The 25382-nt window shown below is 44.7% G+C and overlaps 2 protein-coding genes across 3 annotated transcripts in view; both read left to right on the forward strand.

Moving 5' to 3' along the window:
• rabgap1l (RAB GTPase activating protein 1-like) overlaps positions 1-25382 on the forward strand; it is a 181936-nt gene that overhangs the window by 87089 nt on the left and 69465 nt on the right. The gene's annotated exons all lie outside the window — the stretch shown is intronic.
• gpr52 (G protein-coupled receptor 52) lies at positions 9112-10257 on the forward strand. Its single transcript, XM_033992116.1, has one exon. The coding sequence runs from the start codon at positions 9112-9114 to the stop codon at positions 10255-10257; it is 1146 nt and encodes a 381-aa protein (XP_033848007.1).

The following is a 25382-nucleotide window of genomic DNA, read 5'->3' on the forward strand; positions in this document are numbered from 1 at the left end:
CAGTCGCTAATGTCGTCGTGTCGTCAGACGGCGGTTAAATCGGACAGAGCCGTCGTTTTTATAATGCGCCGAAGATCATTTGTGCGGTGCAGATGTTCACTCTCTTCTCTCTTTCTCATTTGCGGAATTAAAAATCAAACTTTCAGATGTGTCCGTACGAGCGGTGAGTTTGTTTCCCCTTCGTCCCGTTCGTGCCGGTCATCGTCTCTGATCCAAAATGGCGTCTGTCCCTCTCGTCTGCAGCTGGTCCTGATTGACTCTTAATGGGCTTTAAATAGAAACTGAATTATGAAAACCAAGATTTCTCTCTGTCGCCGCCGCAGATTCTCCTGCACTCCAGCCTCTCTCTCTCTCTCTCTCTCTGTCTCTCTCTCTCTCTCTCTCTCTCTCTCTCTCCGTCTCTCTCTCTCTCTTTCTATTCAAACTCCTTTGTCTGTTTCTCTCTCCCTTTCTCTTTTCCTCTTTCTCTTCTGACCCATTCCTTTTGCTTTCTCTTTCTGTCTCTCCACCCTCTCCCTCTCTTCTCTCTCCCTCTCTCTCTACCCTCTCTCTTTCCCTCTCTTCCCTCTCTCTCCCTCGCTCTCTCTTTCTCTTCCCCCTCTTGCTTTCCCTCTCACTCCGTCCCCCCTCCCTCTCTCCCTCCCTTTCCCTCTCACACCCTCTCTTTTCCTCTTTCTCTCTATCTCTTCCTCTCTCCTCCCTCTCCTTCCCCCCTTCTCTCTCTGTGTTGCGTCACTCTCTCTCCCCTCTCTTTCTGTCTCTCCACCCCCTCTCTTCCCCTCCCTCTCTTCTCTTCTCTCTCTTTCTCTCCCTCTCACTCCCTCTTTTCTTTCTCTCCTCCGTCCCTCCCTCTCTCCCCTCTCCCTTTCTCTCTCCCTCCTTCACTTCTTTCTCTTTCCTTCCCCCTCTCTCTCTCCCCTCTCTCCCTCTCTTCTTTCCCTCCCTCTCCCTCTTTCTCTCCTCTCCCTCTCCCTCTTTCTCTCCTCTCCCCCCTCTCTCTCCCCTCTCTCTCTCCCTCTCTTCTTTCCCTCTCCTCTGTTACTTGATCCTCCTTATCTCTCTCCGTCCTGTACACCCCCCTCCCTCCCTCCCTCCCTCGCTCCCTCGCTCCAGATCGCCTGGCAACTGTAACCAAGGGGCCGTCCTATCTCTGCTGAGCTGTTTGTAAAATAAAGAATAAATACGGGATCTGCCGTGAATCGCGACCAAGCGGAAAAAGAGAATGTCAGACTCTGGAGTCGTGGGGTCGGATTGAGCGAGGGATGAGTCTGAGAGTGTGGGAAAAAAAAACCGTCTGATTTCTATCAGAAAAAGTATCGACGATCAGGCACTAAAACAAATATCGAAAGTAGAGACTTTTCACAGATATCGATACTAAAAAAGACACAGTGACAGAAATAAAGATAAGACTAAACCAGGACTAAACCAGGACTAAACCAGGACTAAACCAGGACTAAACCAGGACTAAACCAGGACTAAACCAGAACTAAACAGGACTAAACCAGGACTAAACCAGGACTAAACCAGGACTAAACCAGGACTAAACCAGGACTAAACCAGAACTAAACCAGGACTAAACCAGGACTAAACCAGGACTAAACCAGGTCTAAACCAGGACCAAACCAGGTCTAAACCAGGTCTAAACCAGGTCTAAACCAGGTCTAAACCAGGTCTAAACCAGGTCTAAACCAGGTCTAAACCAGGACTAAACCAGGACTAAACCAGGACTAAACCAGGACTAAACCAGGACTAAACCAGGACTAAACCAGGACTAAACCAGAACTAAACCAGGACTAAACCAGGACTAAACCAGAACTAAACCAGGTCTAAACCAGGACCAAACCAGGTCTAAACCAGGTCTAAACCAGGACCAAACCAGGTCTAAACCAGGTCTAAACCAGGACCAAACCAGGTCTAAACCAGGTCTAAACCAGGTCTAAACCAGGTCTAAACCAGGTCTAAACCAGGTCTAAACCAGGACTAAACCAGGACTAAACCAGGACTAAACCAGGACTAAACGATGACATCACAAAGTGGAACGTCGCATTTTGATCTTTGTCGATGTTACAGACTGATACTAAAGTGCGACTCAAACGTGTGAATGAAACAAACTCAACTCCAGGTCTGTTTTTGAGGAGGGAACGACACTAGGACATGGATTGAGTTCCTTGGTTGAGTTTCTTGACCTCTGACCCCGTCTTCGCTGTGTGGAAAGGTCGTAGGTCGTTGCTGTGATGTTGAGTCTTACACTGTGAGAGTCGACCATCCGCTGACTACACAGAAGCTACGGAAAGAAAACAGACGGAGGGAAAAATGGGAGGAGCTCAGAGGTGCAGTCTATAAACCCGGAGGAGGAGGGGGGGGGGGTTTTCCACGAATCCTCTGGGAATAATCTGGACAAATCACCGTCGCCGCGTTGCTGGGAGCGTTTCGGGAATATCGTGGAAATGTCAATCAATGGTTTTATTAATGCGTTGAGCGTTAAGATGAATATTTAAAAGGTTTTTGCTCACAGGAATTGTAAATAAAATCGGCAGTAGTGTTGTCACGATGCTAAAATTCCGATATGAAGGAACGGGCGCGATACTCGATACCGATTCCGATACCGCAGTGATCATAAAACACTCTTTATTTAGACGATAACTGGTTTTATCATTGATTAGTCTTAGATTTTGGGTTATTTTGTGAAACGGAGCTAAGAAAAAGAGGAGAGATAAAGGAGAGAGCGAGGAAGAGAGATGGAAGAAGGAGGATGAGAAGAGAGAGAGCGAGAGGAGGTGGAGGTAATGGGAGGAAAGGAGAGAAAGAGAGAGGGAGGAGGACGAGAGACGAATGAGCCAAGAGAGGGAGAGGAGGTGAGGAAGATGGATGGAGGAAAGAGAAGATGAGAGAGATGAGAGATAGAGCCAAGAGGAGAAGCGAGAGAAAGAGGAGAGATGAGAGATAGAGCCAAGAGGAGAAGCGAGAGAAAGAAGGAGAGATGAGAGATAGAGCCAAGAGGAGAAGCGAGAGAAAGAGGAGAGATGAGAGATAGAGCCAAGAGGAGAAGCGAGAGAAAGAGGAGAGATGAGAGATAGAGCCAAGAGGAGAAGTGAGAGAAAGAGGAGAGATGAGAGATAGAGCCAAGAGGAGAAGCGAGAGAAAGAGGAGAGATGAGAGATAGAGCCAAGAGGAGAAGCGAGAGAAAGAGGAGAGATGAGAGATGGAGCCAAGAGGAGAAGCGAGAGAAAGAGCGTCTTAAAAACATAAAAAACGAGAGAAGATGAGAGAGATGGAGCTAAGAAAAAGAGTAGAGATAGAGAAAGCGAGGAAGAGAGATGGAAGAAGGAGGATGAGAAGAGAGGAGGTGGAGTTAAGGGGAGGAAAGGAGAGAGAGAGAGAGGGAGGAGGACGAGAGACGAATGAGCCAAGAGAGGGAGAGGAGGAGAGGAAGATGAGAGAGATGAGCGATAGAGCCAAGAGGAGAAGCGAGAGAAAGAAGGAGAGATGAGAAGGACAGAGCGAGGGAGAGGAGGATGAGGAGGAGAAATAAGGACGCGCTACGGGATTTTTACCGTCTTAAAAACATGAAAAACAGTTTTGCAGTGGTCCAAGGTCACTCCTCTCTCACCTTATGCAGTCAGAACATCCTTAATTACTCACCCAGATGAGTTTATAAGAGCATTTTACAGCTTTAAGAGACCGGAGCGGAGTTCAGGCGACAACTAGCATGCTAACACGCACACTTGGACGATAAAACAATAAAAGGAAACACGGTGGTCTAAATATGTTTTGTGTTAGCGGCTAATACGACGTAGAAGTAAAATACCTCCTGTGTCGTCTGTGCTGTTCTGTATTTGAGGCTTAAGTGCTCATAAAATCTCCGTTTTCACCTACCCCCTATCTCCCAAAAACTACAGCAGCGACGAGCTCAAAAGTATTTCTTTATTTAGACGACGTTTTACTCCGGAGCCTGGACGGACTCGAAGATAAGACTCAAGTAAACGACCGGAAATGGATCTGAAGTGACCTCTGTGTGGAGGAGCGAGGGAGGAGCGAGGGAGGAGTGAGGAGAGGAGGGAGAGGAGGAGAGGGGGAGGAGTGAGGAGAGAGGGGGAGGAGAGGAGAGGGGGATGAGAGAGGGGGAGGAGAGAGAGGAGAGGAGGAGAGAGGGGGAGGAGAGAGAGGAGAGGAGAAGGAGGAGGAGAGGAGGGAGAGGAGAGAGAGGAGAGAGAGGAGAGGAGAGGGGGAGGAGAGAGGGGGAGGAGGAGAGGAGAGGAGGGAGAGGAAGAGAGGGGGAAGAGAAGGAGGAGGGAGAGGAGAGAGAGGAGAGGAGAGGGGGAGGAGGAGGAGGAAGAGGAGGAGAGGCGGGAGAGGAAGAGGGGGAGGGGGAGGGAGAGGAAGGAGAGGGGGAAGAGAAGGAGGAAAGAGGATAAAGAGGAGGAGAGATAAAGGAGAGAGCGAGGAAGAGAGATGGAAGGAGGAGGATGAGAAGAGAGAGTGAGAGGAGGTGGAGGTAAGGGGAGGAAAGGAGAGAGAGAGAGGGAGGAGGACAAGAGGAAGATGGATGGAGGAAAGAGAAGATGAGAGAGATGAGAGATAGAGCCAAGAGGAGAAGCGAGAGAAAGAGGAGAGATGAGAGATAGAGCCAAGAGGAGAAGCGAGAGAAAGAAGGAGAGATGAGAGATAGAGCCAAGAGGAGAAGCGAGAGAAAGAGGAGAGATGAGAGATAGAGCCAAGAGGAGAAGCGAGAGAAAGAGCGTCTTAAAAACATAAAAAACGAGAGAAGATGAGAGAGATGGAGCTAAGAAAAAGAGTAGAGATAGAGAAAGCGAGGAAGAGAGATGGAAGAAGGAGGATGAGAAGAGAGGAGGTGGAGTTAAGGGGAGGAAAGGAGAGAGAGAGAGAGGGAGGAGGACGAGAGACGAATGAGCCAAGAGAGGGAGAGGAGGAGAGGAAGATGAGAGAGATGAGCGATAGAGCCAAGAGGAGAAGCGAGAGAAAGAAGGAGAGATGAGAAGGACAGAGCGAGGGAGAGGAGGATGAGGAGGAGAAATAAGGACGCGCTACGGGATTTTTACCGTCTTAAAAACATGAAAAACAGTTTTGCAGTGGTCCAAGGTCACTCCTCTCTCACCTTATGCAGTCAGAACATCCTTAATTACTCACCCAGATGAGTTTATAAGAGCGTTTTACAGCTTTAAGAGACCGGAGCGGAGTTCAGGCGACAACTAGCATGCTAACACGCACACTTGGACGATAAAACAATAAAAGGAAACACGGTGGTCTAAATATGTTTTGTGTTAGCGGCTAATACGACGTAGAAGTAAAATACCTCCTGTGTCGTCTGTGCTGTTCTGTATTTGAGGCTTAAGTGCTCATAAAATCTCCGTTTTCACCTACCCCCTATCTCCCAAAAACTACAGCAGCGACGAGCTCAAAAGTATTTCTTTATTTAGACGACGTTTTACTCCGGAGCCTGGACGGACTCGAAGATAAGACTCAAGTAAACGACCGGAAATGGATCCTCTGTGTGGAGGAGCGAGGGAGGAGCGAGGGAGGAGTGAGGAGAGGAGGGAGAGGAGGAGAGGGGGAGGAGTGAGGAGAGAGGGGGAGGAGAGGAGAGGGGGATGAGAGAGGGGGAGGAGAGAGAGGAGAGGAGGAGAGAGGGGGAGGAGAGAGAGGAGAGGAGAAGGAGGAGGAGAGGAGGGAGAGGAGAGAGAGGAGAGAGAGGAGAGGAGAGGGGGAGGAGAGAGGGGGAGGAGGAGAGGAGAGGAGGGAGAGGAAGAGAGGGGGAAGAGAAGGAGGAGGGAGAGGAGAGAGAGGAGAGGAGAGGGGGAGGAGGAGGAGGAAGAGGAGGAGAGGCGGGAGAGGAAGAGGGGGAGGGGGAGGGAGAGGAAGGAGAGGGGGAAGAGAAGGAGGAAAGAGGATAAAGAGGAGGAGAGATAAAGGAGAGAGCGAGGAAGAGAGATGGAAGGAGGAGGATGAGAAGAGAGAGTGAGAGGAGGTGGAGGTAAGGGGAGGAAAGGAGAGAGAGAGAGGGAGGAGGACAAGAGGAAGATGGATGGAGGAAAGAGAAGATGAGAGAGATGAGAGATAGAGCCAAGAGGAGAAGCGAGAGAAAGAGGAGAGATGAGAGATAGAGCCAAGAGGAGAAGCGAGAGAAAGAAGGAGAGATGAGAGATAGAGCCAAGAGGAGAAGCGAGAGAAAGAGGAGAGATGAGAGATAGAGCCAAGAGGAGAAGCGAGAGAAAGAGCGTCTTAAAAACATAAAAAACGAGAGAAGATGAGAGAGATGGAGCTAAGAAAAAGAGTAGAGATAGAGAAAGCGAGGAAGAGAGATGGAAGAAGGAGGATGAGAAGAGAGGAGGTGGAGTTAAGGGGAGGAAAGGAGAGAGAGAGAGGGAGGAGGACAAGAGGAAGATGGATGGAGGAAAGAGAAGATGAGAGAGATGAGAGATAGAGCCAAGAGGAGAGATGAGAAGGACAGAGCGAGGGAGAGGAGGATGAGGAGGAGAAAATAGATAGAAGAGGAGGGGGTGTGTCTACAGTGAGTGGGGGGTTTAAGGAGGAAGAGAAAGAGAAGAGAGCGATACAATGTGAACGCGTGAGATACAGTCACGGCAGAGGAGAGAGGGATGAGAGGAGGAAAGGAGAGAGGGAAAGAAAAGAGAATCGGGGGTGCGAGGGGGAGAGCAGATGGAGAGATAAAGGGAGAGAAGAAGATTGAGAGAGGAGGAAAGGAGAGAGCTGGGAAAGACGAGAAGAGTGAGTGGAGGGGGCGTGTCTGCAGCATGTGTCTGTGCAACACCGGCCGAGAGAGAGAGAAAGAGGAGGAAAGAAAGAGGGACAGGGAATAGAGGGAAAGATGAGAGCGAGGAGGACAAAAGATTAAAAGGGAAAGAGAAGAGAGGAGGAGAGAGGAGAGGAAGGGGTGCAGTCGCGGCAGAGGAGAGAGAGGAAGATAAAAATAGAGAAGAGAGGGAAAGAGAGGAAGAAATGAGAGAGGAGAGAGTGAAAGTAGAGGAGAAAGAGAGAGAAGGGGGCGTGTGCGCTGTGTGTGTGCCGTGCGAGGTCTAGTCACAGCAGGAGAGAGGGAGAGAAGAGAAGTGGAGGAAAAGAAAGATGAGAAGAGGGAGAGAGAGAGGAAGGGGGGTTGTGTTTGCTGCGTGTGTGCAACGCCGGCCGTGCGAGAAACGGAGAGATAGAGAGGAGGACGAGAGGAGAAAAGAGAGTGAGGGAGAGCGGGGGAGACAGAGATAGAGGAAGATAGACAGAGCGGACAAAGAGAGGAGAGGAAGGGGGCGTGTCTATACTGTGTGTGTGAGGTACAGTCACAGCAGGAGAGAGAGAAGAGGAAAGGAGAGAGGGGGAGGGACAGGAGAGAAACGGAGGGAAAGAGAAGAGGGGAGAGAGGAGAGGAAGGGGGCGTGTCTACATTGTGTCTGTCCGTGAAACGGACAGACACAATGTAACAGTCACAGCCGGGAGAGAAAGATAGAGGGAGAAGAGGGGGAGGAGAAACGGAGAGATAGAGGGGAGACGATAGCGAGAGAGGAGGAGGAGGAGAAGAGAGAGAGAGAGATAGTGAAAGGAGAGGGAAAGAGCAGAGCGACGGAGAGGAGAGGGGAGAGGAGAGGAAGTGGGCGTGTCTACAGTGTGTGTTATGCCGGCCGTGCGAGGTACAGTCACAGCAGGAAAAAGAGAGAGAGAGGGAAAAAGAGAGAGAGAGAGGGAGGGAGGGAAGAGGCAGCAGCAGCCACAGCATCTCCGGCTTCACTGCACCAGGACGAGGGACCGTTCTACCCCTCTCCCGCGGCACCATCCCATCTGCATCCCTCTTTCTTTTCATTTCTCTGTTTTTTTCCCACGCTTCCGACCGGCTATCGCTCCGCGCCGCGCGCCGGCACCCACGGATCGCATCATAATTATTCCAGCACTTATTTTTTTCTCCATGGAACGCTAGAAACCCGGACTCTTGTTGGTTCTTGTTCGGCGGCACAATTCTTCCAAGGGGATTTCGAAAGGACATGGTTCCGGGAGGAGGGCTGTGGAGACGCGGAGCCGGAGCCGAGGGAATGTGTTTGCGCCGGGAAGTTGCAGATTGCACATTTTTTTTTGCGTGTACTTTAGGATTGCTGCGGAGTTTAAACTGAGTGGAGCGCTGATTTTTTAAATGTCAGTTGGCCTCTCGCTGCTCCCGGAAAGTCCTATCCACCGTCCACAATCCTGTCCCATCAACTACGTCAACATATTTATCATTTCTGGGGATGACCTTCGACCTTTTTTTGGATTCTTGGAAATGTGCAGATCCGCGGCGTAAACAGGTGCATGTGTGCGGAGCGCGCGGACACACTCACTCATGTGCTTATCCCGTTGTTTTTCTAGCCGTGTCTGTGTTGATTTTGACAATAGCTGGACATAACATGAGCTCCGGATGTGGACAGGGGGACCGCCAAAATCCCCCTGGACAGTAACTGGACTTCTAATAGAAAACTGTAAACACTGATTGGGAATTTGATTCGGAATACAAGAATTTCCAACAATTTCTGGCATATTTTTGCTAAACGTTGTGGAATTTTGGGGGTTTTTAAAAATATTTTTCATCAATTTTTTTTTTTTTTTTTTGGCTTTTTTTTTGGTCATGATGAAAACCAGTGAAAACATGACACTTTGGACAACAAAAATAGACTCACTGCTGCGTTTAAATGCGACTTTTGAACCCGTATCCCAGTCAATCTATCCATAAGTTTGGGAATTCTCTACCCCTTAGCTTTCTTTGGAGTATTCTCGTTAACCTGGTGAGATATGTGGCAGCTCAAAAAACTGCCCTGCGCTTTATAATCTCTTTAAAAAACTGTTTTGATTTTTTTCCCCCTCCTCCTTTTCCCGTCTCTAAACATGACTGATTGGAGCTGCGTTCCGGTCGCGCTATCCTCCCAGAGGCCCTATCGATTCCCCGGCACGTCTGTTTGATTGAAAACCAGCGATGTGAACGGCGTAAGGAGCGGCGCGTTTGTGAACTAGCTCGAAAAAAAAAAAAAAAAACACAGCCGAAAACACGAGCGTTATCTGATTTCACCGTTGCGTCTGGCATCTCCGCTCGCCGCCACGGAAACACTACCCGAGACAATGAACCAGTCTGCTATGCTCACCAACCCGGGGCCCATTCCCAACGCCAGCCAGGGAGATCCGCTTTCGGGACGCTCCAACCACTCCTGCCCCTTAGGCTGGGGTTTGAACGAAGGTTTGGAAGCTTGTATACTGGAGACGGCGGTGATCGTGCTGCTCACCGTTCTGATCATCGCGGGAAACGTCACCGTCATATTCGTTTTCCACTGCGCGCCGCTGCTGCACCACTACACCACGAGCTACTTCATCCAGACCATGGCCTACGCGGACTTGCTAGTAGGGCTAAGCTGTTTGGTGCCTACGCTCTCCCTGCTCCACTACCCGGCTAGCGTCCAAGAACCCGTCACCTGTCAAGTTTTCAGCTACGTCATCTCGGTCCTCAAGAGCGTATCCATGGCGTGTTTGGCGTGCATCAGCGTCGACCGTTACCTCGCCATCACCAAGCCTCTGTCGTACAACCAGCTCGTGACGCCGTGCCGGCTCCGCGGGTGCATCACGGTGATATGGCTGTACTCCGGACTCGTTTTCCTCCCGTCGTTCTTCGGGTGGGGAAAACCGGGATACCACGGGGACATATTCGAGTGGTGCGCGCATTCCTGGCCCACGTCCGCCCTCTTCACCGGTTTCGTCGTGTGCCTCCTGTACGCGCCCGCGGCCCTCGTCGTCTGCTTCACGTACTACCACATTTTCCGGATTTGCCAACAGCACAACAGGGAAATCAGCGAGAGGAGGGCGAGGTTCCCGAGTCAGGAGATGGAGACGGAAGGCGGGGCTAGCGGGCATCACGGAGGCGGCGGCGGCGGCGGAGGAGGAGGAAGCGGAGGTCACGGTCCAGATAGACGCTACGCCATGGTGTTATTCAGGATCACTAGTGTCTTCTACATGCTGTGGTTGCCGTACATCATTTACTTTCTCCTGGAGAGTTCAAACGTTTTGGACAGCCCGGCGTTGTCCTTCATAACGACTTGGCTAGCGATTAGCAACAGCTTTTGTAACTGCGTGATCTACAGTTTGTCCAATAGCGTGTTCAGACTGGGGATGCGCAGACTGTCCCAGACGATGTGCTCTTTTAGCCACTGCGCAGCCGACGATCGAGATTTTGGGGATTCTAAACCGAGAAGACGAGCGAATTCTTGCTCTATTTAAAAAACACAAAACAACAAAAAAACTGGAAGTAAAAATGTGTGTCTGGTTACACTGCAGAAATAAATGTGAGTTAAAGGCGCTGTACCTGATTTTTACTGTCCGAAAAACGTGAAAAAAAGTACATTTTAAGTTATTCAACGCATTCCTAGCATTCTAATTACTCACCATGATGAGTTTATAAGTGCTTTTCACCAGAGCGGCGTTTTGGTGTAACAACTAGCATGCTAACGGCACACGTTCGGATTCACGGACAGTAAAACGCTTTATATTTATTATTTATTTATTGTTTTGAGCTGGTTTTTACAAAATTTTGTTCTGGGACAAAACAGAAATCAGGTACAGCCCTTTTAATATGACTTGAATTCAGAATAATATTGATTTTAAAGGTTTATTTAAAGGCGCATTACGTAATTTTACATCGCTTTCCTGTCTCGTCAAACTGTAGCTTTGCACGGAATGTTCCACAGTGCGGTAGAGACTTGTCCATCTAAGATTTACCCAAATAAACGTGTCAAAAAGAGTCGGTTTAGTGGCGTCAGCTGCTTGTCGCCATGGAGATTGCTAAATTTAATACCATTTTGTAGAATACGTCACATTTTGGTGTTTTTTTTATTTGTATATTTTTTAGAAACAAACACTGAATTGAATCATTTCTAACTTTACCTCTCCCTCGTCTCTGTTAAAGATAAACCTCAGAGGTGTTTAAACAAAGGTTCTGTTATTGCCTTGTCGGGAATACTCCACAGTACAGCATTAAAACGCATCTAGCATAGTCAAAGAGACACTTACCGTGCGTTGGCTCGCCTCTCCACAGATCGTAGTTAAATGTCGTACTCGGGAACATTCCAGGTAAAGTTATAACCTCTCGATGCAGACGAGCAGGTGTTAGATCCACCAGAAAAGTTACGTAATGCTCCTTTATGAAGGTTCTTCTCATCTGAAACATAAGCAGCATAAACTTTTGCTTCTAATATGTTTATTTATTTATTTATTTTTGTCTAAGTTCTACACATAGACTGTATAAAGAAGTGGACTGAGTATCGAGGCTAGCAGTTATAGCGGCTAATTTGGAGCCGAATTTCGACCGCGAGTGTCATAGCAACCAAAGAGCCAATCCAGAACGAGGCTGCTGACGGTAACGCCCCTTCTCACCTGCACTGCTAGTTTGGCAGGGAGCAAGCGCATAGCAACGCTGACAGTCAAACCTGTTGCTAACGCTAACGGGAGCGACCTCAGAGAAAGACGGTGCCTGATTCGTCTGTTATTAATGTTCATAAGTTGATTTACAGACAAAAATCATGAAATAAAAACCCCGGGATCACGTAGAGCGAGTTAATACGAACATTTAAGACCAAAATGACGAGTCCGGGCACAGTTTTTCAATAGAAAGTGAATCGGAGCCATAGTCGACGGAGCCGCACATGCTAACTTCCTGTTCAAAACGCGGCGTTAGCTAGCGGGTTAGCCATGTCCATTTACTTATACAGTCTATGGTCCTAACCGATCTATGAACATTTTGCATAGTATTTGCAAAAAACATTTATCCTACGGTGAAAAATACCTCAAAAAAACGTAATTTAATCCAAGTTTAACGTACGCAATTATTATTTTGAATTCAACACTTCAGTCCTGTATCTGTTGCAAAGAGATTTCGTGAGTGGGCACTTTGTCAGTACTTTTGTATGACTCTGGTCTGTGTTAAATCTGTTTAGATCAAATACCGTGTGTCGTCGTGGTTCCCAAACGGTGGTTCAAAAGATCTCGCGACGCTTGAACATCGCCTGTATAGTCCGTATTTGAAACCTACGTATTTTTATATTCTACTGTGGATTTGGTATTAGACTTGCAATACTGGAAGTAGTTAAAAATTTAGAACAATATTAATCACGATAATAATAACGACGTTGGTGCGAGACAAAAGTAGTTGGGTAAAAGTTCCGCGTACATGCGTTTCAAGTATTCACTGTATAAAACTGTTACATTTGGCTAGTAGGCGAAGTACGCGAAGTAGGCGACGTAGGCTACTCAAGTCCGTGTATTTCTCAAAAACATATGAGTTAACGTGTTTTCAGTATCTTTTCGTGGTGATTAAAGGAGACATATTGTGCAAACTGGACTTTTCCGAGCTTTTAAAACCCCGTTCTCGCCGTTTTCTTCGCGTTTACTTTCCCGAAGTTGTATTTGGAGTTGCGTAATCTTTAATCGCTTATTTTCAAGACGCCGTTTTTTTCCGATCTACCCCCGTTTTCCGGTTTTATTTTCTTTTCTATTTTCGTTTTGTCGCGACGTCAGCTCCCGTCGGACACCGCGATTCTCCAACGCGCGACGCCGACAAACGTATTCCTTTTTCGTGAACTGGTTTTAGATGATTTTTGTGATTTTAAAATGTCCAAATTACAACGTAAAGCTAATCCTCGGGCGTCCGATTCTACGTCAGAGCGCACGGTATGTCTGCTTTAACGCGTTTACGGCCTTGACTGTTCTATACATCGTTAAACACGGCGTCAGAAAAAGAAGCAACAAGAAAAAACAAAGAGTCGTTTTGCCAAGGTTTGAACAGCGATGGTTTTACAATCATAATCTGAAGCCCACGTCTTACTTCTGAAATACTGCGTCGTATATTTTGGGCTTGTGCAGTGTCGAACCTTTAAGTGTAAATAGAAAAATCTAATAATTATATGCAAACTTTATTTCAACACGAGCCAAGGACATTAGAGGCGTGCGTCGAGTTAGACTGAGCCAGTGGTGGAAGGGAACGAAGGAAAAGTAGTAAAATACTGCACTTAAGGGTGTAGGTGTGTTTTTTTTAGGTTTTGGGTATGTGTACTCTATTTTCCGTAGTATACGTCGCGCTGGAGTATAAGTCGCACCAGCAAAAAATGCACAATAATGAAGAAAAAAACATATTTCACGTATAAATCGCGTCTGAGTATAAGTCGCACCTCCGGACAAACTATGAAAAAAGTGCGACTTATAATCCGGAAAATACGGTACTTACTTTTACTTCAGTACATTTGAGCGCAGTATCAGTATCTATTATTGAACCGGACTAAAAAGTAAAAATATTTTTTATTATATTTTGAGACCTGCTGAAAAGTCAGAGGGTTTATTTTTTTTTTAAGTTGGAAAATCCACGAATAAAAACGGCAAGAAACAAACATTCGAAGCTCTATTAGATCTCAAAATCTGTGCAAAATACTTTTACTTTTTACTCTTGAAGTGCTTTTTTAAAAACGTACTCAAGTATATGTTTTCACGTGATACTTTTAGTTTTACTCGGGTATTTATTTGCGTTGGTATTTGTACTTTTACTTCCACCATTGGATAGACTTAAGTGGTTGCATTCCTGGTCTAAAATTTGAGAAAACTTTTTTAAAATTCAACTTTATTTTGTGGTTTAAAGCTTCACCGTGTAACTTTTCTGGTTTGTCCGAACGGAGATGTTATTGTTTCCCTTGAAATATTCCGTAGTATGGCATTAAATATCTCGTTTTATTCAGTTACCGTTGATATTTACACTCTAAAATCCCTTTGTGTAACACTGGCTTCTTACTGTTAGCCGGCTCGCCTCGTCCTAGATCTGACCCTGTAACTTGACCTGGTGGCGTAACATCCTTTAAGACCAAACCGTGGAACATTCCAGACTGTGCAGTAACATCTCCATGGAGACGAGCGCCTGGAAAAGTGACACAGAACATCTTTAAAACTTTGAAATCTAAAGATGACGCCGTTTTGATGAAGTTTTAGTTTAGACCCAAAAAAAAACAAATAAACAAAGATTTTAACCCTGAACAAAGTCGAGACATTTCAAATCTTTAGCCGCAGGTGATTGTGAACTATTGATTATCTGGAACCCCATCGATTTTGAAAACTTTATTTTTTAAAACGGAGCGAATGGCTTAACCCACTGCAAAGAAAACACCGTGTAGACGAGTTAAAACGACTTGAATTCAAACAGTTTCTAAAGTACCTCCTCTTTAATACCCCACAGAAGTAAATACTCCCTCGTTAATACCCCACAGAAGTAAATACCTCCTCTTTAATACCCCACAGAAGTAAATACTCCCTCGTTAATACCCCACAGAAGTAAATACCTCCTCGTTAATACCCCACAGAAGTAAATACCTCCTTCTTAATACCCCACAGAAGTAAATACTCCCTCTTTAATACCCCACAGAAGTAAATACCTCCTCGTTAATACCCCACAGAAGTAAATACCTCCTCGTTAATACCCCACAGAAGTAAATACTCCCTCGTTAATACCCCACAGAAGTAAATACCTCCTCGTTAATACCCCACAGAAGTAAATACCTCCTCGTTAATACCCCACAGAAGTAAATACTCCCTCGTTAATACCCCACAGAAGTAAATACCTCCTCGTTAATACCCCACAGAAGTAAATACCTCCTCGTTAATACCCCACAGAAGTAAATACCTCCTCGTTAATACCCCACAGAAGTAAATACTACCTCGTTAATACCCCACAGAAGTAAATACCTCCTCTTTAATACCCCACAGAAGTAAATACCTCCTCTTTAATACCCCACAGAAGTAAATACTCCCTCGTTAATACCCCACAGAAGTAAATACCTCCTCGTTAATACCCCACAGAAGTAAAATACCTCCTCTTTAATGCCCCACAGAAGTAAATACTCCCTCGTTAATACCCCATAGAAGTAAAATACCTCCTCTTTAATACCCCACAGCAGTAAATACCTCCTCGTTAATACCCCACAGAAGTAAATACCTCCTCTTTAATACCCCACAGAAGTAAATACTCCCTCGTTAATACCCCACAGAAGTAAACACCTCCTCGTTAATACCCCACAGAAGTAAATACCTCCTCTTTAATACCCCACAGAAGTAAAATACCTCCTCTTTAATGCCCCACAGAAGTAAAATACCTCCTCTTTAATGCCCCACAGAAGTAAAATACCTCCTCTTTAATGCCCCACAGAAGTAAAATACCTCCTCTTTAATGCCCCACAGAAGTAAAATACCTCCTCTTTAATGCCCCACAGAAGTAAAATACCTCCTCTTTAATGCCCCACAGAAGTAAATACTCCCTCGTTAATACCCCATAGAAGTAAAATACCTCCTCTTTAATACCCCACAGAAGTAAATACCTCCTCGTTAATACCCCACAGAAGTAAATACTCCCTCGTTAATACCCCACAGAAGTAAACACCTCCTCTTTAATACCCCACAGAAGTAAAATACCCCGTCTTTAAAAGTGTTGTGTATTTTCCGTGTCTCTAAAATGACCCAAACCTCGTGGAGATGAACCGTCTGAATTCAAACCCCGGCTGTATTCCATGTTTGGTTTTTTTTGGGGGTTTTTTTTGCAGTGAGATTTTTTGTCCTGGTACGAAGTCTATTTCCTGATTGGATTTTGACAAAGTGCAGCTGATGCATTATAAGACCGCCATCGCCATAGCAACGCAGCCGTTCCAATCTCCGCGCGGCGCATTCCTTTAATTAATCCAAATTGAAGGTTCATGGCTGTTAGTCTATAATCGGTCCCTTTGACTGAGGCTCCGGAGCCGTTCCACGCTGCGGGAAAATGGATAAACATGTTTATTACGGCAGGAATACAGTGTCAGAATTAAAGATGCACCGTGTAACCTTTCCGACGGAGGGTTTTCCGCTTGTTGTCTCCATGGAGATGATGCACATTGATCTGAACGGTCCGCAGTAGGGCATTAAACTCACTGTAAATCTTGCGTTTTTTTGTGTACATACAGCAAACAGTATTTACTTTTAACGCCAGTCGCCATGGGAACGGATAAGTTTAAGGGCGTACTATGGAACATTTCGGAAGGATAGAGACGTGGGGACAAGACATCCGGACACCAGAAAAGTTACGCAGTGTACGATTTCCAAAGTTTATGGCACAATTTTAACACTACGGAACACTGTTTATGACCTTTCCAAACAAAAAAAAAACATAAATAAATAATTCTTTAAAAATAGAATTAAACATTGTGAGTTCGCACCGTTTGGCTTCAACAAAACATTTTTTTTTCATTTGAAATCTGTAAAAGTCAATGATTTTAATGTGAACTGATATTAAAAACGCCGTACGTGATTTTTAGCGTCGTAAAAAAACGTGAAAAACAAAACGAGTTCATTTTAAACAGTTTGCAGTGGAACAAAGTTATTCCTCACTCACTTTATGCATTCAGCATCGTAATTACTCACCACGATGAGTTTATAAGAGCTTTTCACAAATTTCAGACCGGGCTAGAGCGGAGTTTTGCCGTCAACAACAACAACTAGCATGCTAACAGCAAACTACTTCCTGATTTGCAGACTCATTTTGTCCTTAAGAGCTGCTTGTACAATACATCTGTACTGGGGCAAAACAAATTTAACTTTATTACGATTTTATTATGGAAAAACCCAGGACGTCCCCTTTAAAACCTGTGAAAATGTCAAAAGGTTAGCACGCTAGCTAGCCGGAGCGACCCACCGGTGGACATGAAAACAGAGCTGTGGTTTTTGGTGTTGATCCCTAAACAGTTCAAACTGGTCTGAACTCTTGCGTCGCGGGGCGTGTACGTGCGGGCGGCGGAGTGGTTAGCCCCGGGGTTCGTCCTCGTTCGACATCGGCCAATCAGATCCCTTTAAAATGACCTCACCTCTGCTCCTTTTAAAACTGCATTAAGTGACTGTGAATGTAAAAGTCAACTGTTCTTTTGTTTTGTTTTGTTTTTTTCTGGTTTTGGTTTAATCCTGGTTTAGTTTTGGTCGAGTCCTGGTTTTGTCCTGTTCTAGTTCTGGTTTAGACCCTCGTTTTTAATTTGTTTTACTGTTTTTTTTTTTTACTTTTTTTACTTTGTACCTGGGAGGTTAAAACCAGATAAACCAGGGGTCGGCTCGTTCATCCTTAAAACTCGGGGGAAAATACTAATAGTTTTTAATTGAAATGTGTTTTATTTGTGTTTGTGCCTTTTTTAAATTGTCGTTTTTAAATTGGAAGATTATTGTGATCTTGAAATATTAAAATACAATTATGCAACTATGATTTAGGCTCGTACTCGCTCCCAAAGACGACATAAAAATGTGTTTTTTATTTACTACATGGATCATTTAAGTTAAGGATATCACCATGAGCTCGGGATGTTTGTTTTTTTTTTTTTTATTATTATTATTTTATTATTATTATTATTATTATTATTATTATTATTATTATTATTATTATTATTATTATTATTTTATTATTATTATTTTATTATTTATTTATTTTTAATTTTTTTTTTGGGGGGGGGGGGTATTGTGTTTTTGTTGTTATTATGTAAACAGTAAAAATTTGATCACAAAAAAATTTATAATTTAAGTTCAGCTTTTTAATTCATTTGGTTTTGTTTTTTTATTATTTTATTTTAAAGTTCATAATGTTCAAAATGTCCGTTACATAAATGCATTTTATTTTCTCAGTAGCACTTCATGGATTTAATAAAAGACACACTATTTGCAGTTAGTACAAAGCGTAAAGGTAAAAAATAAACAATATACACAGTGTTATTTTAATTTTAGATGTTAAAAAAAACAACTTGCGGCTCTTTACTTTTCCGTGGAAACAGAGTCCAAATGTCTCTTTAGGTGTTGAAAGTTGCCGACCCCTGATATAGACCTTATACAACGTGGCATTTTAATTATAATTCCCGTAATTAAAGTTTAAAAATATTTAAAATCCAAGTTATGTTTGTGTAATGAAAATGGGTTTTTATCTAAAGCAAAAAAAAAAAAAAGGGACTTAAAATATTGTTTTTGCATTTCGGGTTGTTCCATTTCAGACATTTTCTTAAAGGACGATGTAACTTTTCTCGGAGTCGTCTGCCACCTGCTTGTCTCCATGGCGATGCGGTTGTTCTCCTGGAATGTCCCGCGGTTTGGCATTAAACCTCAAATACCGCAAAGCGTCGCCGTGTGTCGCGTTGCTAATTCCAGTTTAGCCCAAAACCTCCGAAAAGTTCCTGCGTCAAAACGTTGTTAACTTCAACTAAACGCTTCCCTTTCAAAATAAAACCCTCCGCAGAATGGGTTTTATTTTGAAAAGTGGCAATGCGCTTGGTCGTGCAGAGAAGCAGGTGACAAAAAAGTCCCATGGTACAGCTTTAATTTTTTGGGGCGTGATAATTTCCTGTTTGTTTTTGTAAACCTCCTCTGTTTTCCCGTCTTTGCCGTAGTGTCATGTTACTTAATGCAGCTTTAATTTCCTCACAGATTGTTACACAGTTTCGGTGCCTACGAATGTGTTTTCTAATTAAAGTTCCAGTGTAGAGCTTTAGAGTTTTTACCTTTGGCATATTGTGAGACATTTTAAGCACATGTGGTTCAGTGGTTTTTCCTTTTGCCTTTTAGAGCTAAGAAAAGGTGAAGTTACTTATTCATTCCTCTCTTCAGGCTGTTTCTCTGGTGCAAAAATATTTCTATAGATGTTTTCACTGCTAAAGTCAGACCCGCTGTTCCTTCAAATCCGCCGGGAATTTCGTCTTTTTAACCCCGAAATCCGAGGAACGCTACAAAACGACTTTGGCTCCTCTGCAGGTGGAGCGAAAACGTTGTGGAAATGTGGAAAAATGGTGTTTTGATGTTTGTTTTTTGGAGTAAGTTAAAGCTACAGTGTGTAACTTCTGGTTTGGGGGGTTCGCTAACAGCTCGTCTCCATGGAGATGTTAATACTTTGCCTGAAATGTTCCGCAGTATGTCTTTACGCTTTTGGAAGTATTAAATTCCACGTGTTTCTTTTGCTCAGAAATACAGTGAAACGTGTGTTCTGACTGAGAGCGTGGTCTGCTCTCCGCAGATCTGACTCGTACACGTTTAATGCTATACTACGTAACATTTCCGACAAAGCTACTACATCTTCTGGAGTTAAAACCACACTTTGGAACATTTTCCATGGAGACAGGAGATTGGAAACAAGCAGGAGGCAGCCAAAAACGAGTCGGGTTTGTGGAGAAACGCCTGTGATCCAAAGACGTTGTAGTAGTTTTTTTAATGCCACACTGTGGACAATTTCTGTAGAGACAAACCGGTAGCGAACCCCGCACCAGGAAAGTTCCAGATTGCGTCTTTAAAGAGCTACAAGTGGACATTTTAGAACTATTTAAAGTGCATATTAAAGATAGAGATTTTTAACCCTATATTAATCTATTTATTTTCCGATTTATATTTAAAAGAAAAGCGTTTGTGTATTTAAATCCTGTATGCAAAGTGTGTTTTTGTGTTTTTTACTGCTGTCAGGCCAAAAAAAGGAAGAGTTCACCTTGTGTTTTAAATAGGCTGCTAACGTCTTAAATAGGAGACAACGTGATTTTAATACCAGGGTCTATTTTTTTAAGTTACTGTTGTCAAAGGCTTTGGTTTCACTGTTGCTGCGAACACAATAAAAGTCAATACTAGAGCGTAACCCGCCTGTTTTATTATTGTCAGGGGCAGATGGAGACGTTTATACCCCACAGACGAGCAGATACTGAGGTTCAGATCAATGGGAGATGCATGAACTACATTTAGATTCTAAGGAATAAACTTGATACTTGATACTGATACCCCATTGTTAATAAAAACACTGTTTTTTTCAGACAGTACAATGTGATTTTCCACATTAAATGGCGGTTCTTTGTTTTTTGTCCCCATGTGTGTTTTATATCTGTGTAATCTCTCAGGGGCCAGGTAGTTCCATAGTGGTTCGTGGGCGTGGACTCGTGTTGTAGTGGGAAAGTTATAAGTCTAGAGGAATAATAATCCATTTATGAAGCCCGGCGAGTTATGAAATCCATCCGTTCATCCAGTTTATTCCTCCCCTGGACACAGACTAGTCGCCTTTCAGCCCCCTGGTCCTTAATCCTCCCAGTCCCCCTTCGTCCCCCTTCATCCCCCTTCATCCACCTTCGTCCCCCTTCGTCCACCTTCGTCAACCTTTGTCCACCTTCGTCCACCTTTGTCCACCTTCATCCCCCTTCGTCCACCTTCTTCCCCCTCATCCCCCTTCATCCACCTTCGTCCCCCTTCGTCCCCCTTCGTCCACCTTCGTCAACCTTTGTCCACCTTCGTCCACCTTTGTCCACCTTCATCCACCTTCGTCCACCTTCTTCCCCCTCCGTTCACCTTCGTCCCCCTTCATCCCCCTTCGTCCACCTTCTTCACCTTCATCCCCCTTCGTCCCCCTTCGTCCCCCTTCGTCCACCTTCGTCCACCTTCTTCCCCCTCATCCCACCTTCTTCCCCCTCATCCACCTTCGTCCACCTTCTTCCCCCTTCGTCCCCCTTCATCCACCTTCTTCCCCCTCATCCACCTTCATCCCCCTTCGTCCCCCTCTGTCCCCCTTCGTCCCCGAGCTCTGCGTATTTCTACACGTTTCTACAAAGACAAAGCTACAAACATTTCAAAGCAGAGTGACTTTTGTTTCACCCCCAGCGATAATGAACTTTAACACTTACACAGGCAGAGCAACATCGTTTCCCGTAGTAACAGAGCTTCTTCACACATGTTCACGTCTGCGGTGGGTCTGACACCGACACAGATCAAATACTTTTAATGAATTTAAGAATAATTTAAGAATATTCTCTTCACTCGTCTGTTTGTCTTACACTGGTTCTGACTCAGCTCAAGATCATTCTAAAAATATTCAAGAAAGCTTCATTTTTCTCCTGTGAATGTGACTTTTTTATTATCGATTCCTGCTCAAATGATTGTCTAGTTTCGATACTAGTTTTAGCATCAGATTTCCGATACTTTGGACAAAACCCAGCGTAAACCTCTCCGTCGGAAAGAGCCACGCTGATCCCTGACGATCTCACACGGCTGAATCTTTACACTCGATCTTTATTAAAATTTGATAAACTGTCCAGCCCTTAGATTGTCTCTTTCTTCAGCCGTGTTTCAGACGCTGATCGGACATAAAAGCCGTCGCGAAATCCCCGTCACTTTCCCTTTAAGAGGCCCTGTTATCTGCGGTAAGTGTCTGGTGTCGACTGCAGCCTTAATGAGAGTGTAGATTACATCGTGGACTAACTGCAGCGGATCACACGGCATTAGAAATCTAACCTCTGATCAAACAAACATGAGGAGACGCCACGTGTGCGGGCAGGTATTTATCGCAGCGTGGGGACGAAAATCTGTACATACACACACACACACACACACGCGCGAACGAACTCTCAATTTATGGGGACCTGCTTCTCTTATGGGGACCGAAATGAGGTCTTCATAACGTAAGTGTGTTTTGTTTCAGAAAGATGAAAAATTTGAGCCGTTGCTGCAGCGAAGAACAATTTAAAACAAATATTATATCTATTGAAGGCGAAAAAGTCTTCAAAATGTTGCTGAAACACAGATTTTAGTCCCCACAGTGGCTCAAAATCGCGTTTATATCAGGTTTTTGTGGAGTTATCTGAACAGTAAAGTCGTCTAGTTCCTCTCTGATCAAGGTCCCTTCGATTACCCGTGTCCGATTTAGTGTTTTACGCCATCGTTAAGGTCCAGAAATCAGATAATAATCAGGTTTTGTGTGCGTGTGACGAGCCAGTGTGACAAATACGCGCCTACACATGTGGGTGGGTTTTCATGCTTCCTGCAGACATCACGTTCATGTTCCTTTCCTGGAGACTGATTCTAAGCTTAACCAGCGTCTCTACTCAACTAATCTTTACCTAAATTTGAACTTTAACCCATTTTAAGTCATATCTGAAGTTTAAAACACGCTGTTAACTCGCAACAGACGAAAACCGCGAAGTATCAGCTTTATTTTTCACAATTATTCTATGTGTTTTTGTCTGTAAAACCCCTCAACACACACTTTATACACTTTTCTCACACAGACATTAACATTTTCTCACATTTCTCTGATATTAACACGATTTTGAGCCACTGTGGGGACTAAAATCTGTGTTTCAGCAACATTTTGAAGGCTTTTTCGCCTTCAATAGATGTAATATTTGTTTTAAATTGTTCCTCGCTGCAGCAACGGCTCAAATTTTTCATCTTTCCGAAACAAAAACACACTTACATTACGAAGACCTCATTTCGGTCCCCATAAGAGAAGCAAGGTCCCCATCGACATTGTGGGTTTTGTCGGGGAGAAAACTGCCAAAGGTGAAGCGCGACATCGTGAGGGACGACTGTATTGACAGATGTTCCAAAATGATGTGATTGAAAATAAAATAAATGTGCAGTGTAGCGGTCCCTGATGCTCCTGATTAATTTTGCACTTAATTTTCTGATGGATTACATAAAAGTCGCCTCATTATCGTCGTCATCGTCATCAGGATAATTCAATCCATCGACCTCTTTTTACAAAATCAGTAAAGAAAAATCAGATTGAGGTAACGTCAGACGGAAAAGAAATGTAGTTTTATCAAATTTGAAATAGTAATTCTAAGGATTCTCTGTTTTGTGGATCAAATTGCAACACAAACGATAATATTTCATGTCAGTCCCAAGCCCAGATAAATGGAAATAAGTCATATGATGGAAAAATGTTGTGTTTTTTTGGCAATTCATGGGTTTTGATTCTATTTGAACGATTCCTTCCTGATTTAAAGAAGTTTGTGACGACCTTTGCCCCTTCAAAACATATAATATTTTCATTTGAATTGTTTAATTGCCATGACAACGGAGAACACTCGCTGTAGCTTGAAACCCATGAGCGATTTTCCGTTCTTAATTTTGTAAAACTTGATGTAAACCGAAAGATAATCATTTAAAAAAAAACAGCCCACGTTTAACGGCAGTCAGGACGAAGAACACGACGCACGTTCAGACGCAAAACTGCACGAAAGAAATCCGCGAAACAACGAATGGAAGTCGACGTAATGTCCCCGAGAAGAACGCAAACCCCAACATGTCCGTGTGTTTGTGTTCACGTGTGCGTTTGTGCGTTCGTGTGTGGATGGGGTGATCAAATGTTCTCCTTATGTTCAGACTCCGAGGCAACACGAGCTCCGCTCCGTGTCCGTCGCCGTTACTCAACCGCGGCAGTCCTCACAATCCCCTCGTCGGCGCGATTCCGGCTCCCGCGGACGAATCCTCGCGTCGTATCTCCGAGCAAGACGCTTCCTAACCCGCCTCACCCTTTCCCCCGGCGTCTGCGTAAAACATTGTTATTGGATCGCATCTAATTATTTAAAACGATGTCAAAATCTCGACCGTCTTGTGGGAATGGCCTCGTCCCTACCCTTAATATACTTTCATTGATTCAAACCATCCTCGTTGATTCGATATTTCACATTACGCAGGCAGGCCGCTCACCTTGGCCGCGGCTGTAGGACAAACCGGAGCTGTCCCTGCGGATGCGAGGTTGGCTAACAGATGCGCACGTCTCTGTCTCTGGGATCTTCAGCTGAATTAAACTCCATAACGCACCGAAATGAGGCTCCGGGCTCCTAAGCACATTAACTCTGCCCTTCTCTCCCGTCTCCTCCGGTGTTTCGGGAAGGGGGGAGCTGGTACAAACTCTCGCAGCGGAGTTACAACGTTAATCGCAACCAAAATCGAAATATTTGAATCGACGCCATGGGCACCGTGTCTCAAAGCTAACGCGAACTGCGATTAAATGGTAAAATATCAAGCAAAAACATCCATCCATTTTTTTTTTCCCACTTATCCCGGGCTGGGTCGCATAGACTCCCAGACTTCCCCCACCCCAGACGCGTCCTCCAGTCCCTCCAGAGTGTCCTGAGTTTTCACCGGGGCCTCCTCCTGGTGGGACATGTCCGGAACATCTCCCCAGGGAGGCGTTCCGGACATGTCCCGAACAACAACCCGTTGAAAGTAAAAATAAATACCACCCAAATCTTTTTATACGTAGATTACTTCCGTTTGCGGTGTCACATTTATAATTTATGTCCTCAAAATTAGCGTTAGCATCAGCGTCGACGCAAATAGCCTTGAACTGCTAAAATATTCATCTCATTTGTTTATTCTTTAACGTGTTTTCAGCGACGTCCACCCACAGCTCCCTGTCCACTCTCTTCTATTTAAATGCGAATTCATTTTTTAGCGCGACTTGGCAAAAACCACATAGAGATGCAGTTGGACCGAACGTAGTAGACGCTAACATTGGGCTAGCATTTCGCCGTTAACGGAGCCAAGCGAATCGCAAAATCTGCCAAAACCCTGTAGTTCAGATCTGCACAAACGCGTCCTGGATGTGATTCTCGTCGGTTCTTATTTCAGTCTTCTTGTAATTTTTCCTGGACGTGTTTGAAACGTTGAACTTTGAGCTGGTTTATATAATTAAATCGTACATCGGAGTCTCAACGCTTGTCAGAGAAATCCTCCTCCAGCCCTTCTGCGGAGCCTGGTGTGCGTTCTGTCATTTAGTCGGAGCGTCCAGCAGATCACCTCGGGGTGCTTTTGATGTAGTTCACGATCCCTCTCTCTCTCCGTGTCCCTCTAGTGGCATTTAGCTGCTCTGCGCTGGAGGGGAGGATGAAGAAGAGGAGGAATAATGAACTGGAGTGGCCGTTGTCCTTTGTCATGTCTGGTTACTGCCACAGTGTTGTTTTACTGCCGGTCTGACCTGTAGTTTATTAACGTTGGTGCGACGGGGGCGGCACAATCGACCGCGTTCACTTTCACGTGCTGGAATTTGACGACGTTATAATTTCTGATGGACGGGAGGGGCCTGTGTAGCTCATTTTTAAAGAAAGATACAAAATTATAACCCACAAACGCTGTCATTTATGAGTTCTTTGGGGGTTTTTTTGTTGCAAATTTGCCATGACAGATAAGCCCGCAGATATTGTTTTGAAGAGAAAGTTGCACAAACTTGACGACGGATCTCTCGGAGGGAGTTTGCAGTGAATTTGAATGACATAATTTGGGGGAAATAATATAAAATGGCTCCACAAATCAGCCCAAAAGTGTCAGCAGATCGTATTGGGCGGCGGTTGCTCTGGATTCTGAACAATCGGGATCAAAATCGGCCATGAAAATAAACACATATCGAGCCGTATTTACTTGTCTTCCTGCGTTAAACCCATGAATGATCGGTGAACGTTTGAGGGAGGACGAGCACTTCTGCCCAATAAGACGGTATAACATGTGACAGTTTGGAGTTTAAGCCTTAAAAAAATAAATAAATAAAATGCTAAAACTGCCACAACAGCTACGTA

Source organism: Periophthalmus magnuspinnatus, chromosome 4 (genome assembly GCF_009829125.3).
Source record: "Periophthalmus magnuspinnatus isolate fPerMag1 chromosome 4, fPerMag1.2.pri, whole genome shotgun sequence".
Taxonomy (NCBI): Eukaryota; Metazoa; Chordata; class Actinopteri; order Gobiiformes; family Gobiidae; genus Periophthalmus; species Periophthalmus magnuspinnatus.

Bases quoted from the DNA above. Each gene is read 5' to 3' on its own strand.
- gpr52 (XM_033992116.1), top strand. From the start codon at position 9,112: ATGAACCAGTCTGCTATGCTCACCAACCCGGGGCCCATTCCCAACGCC.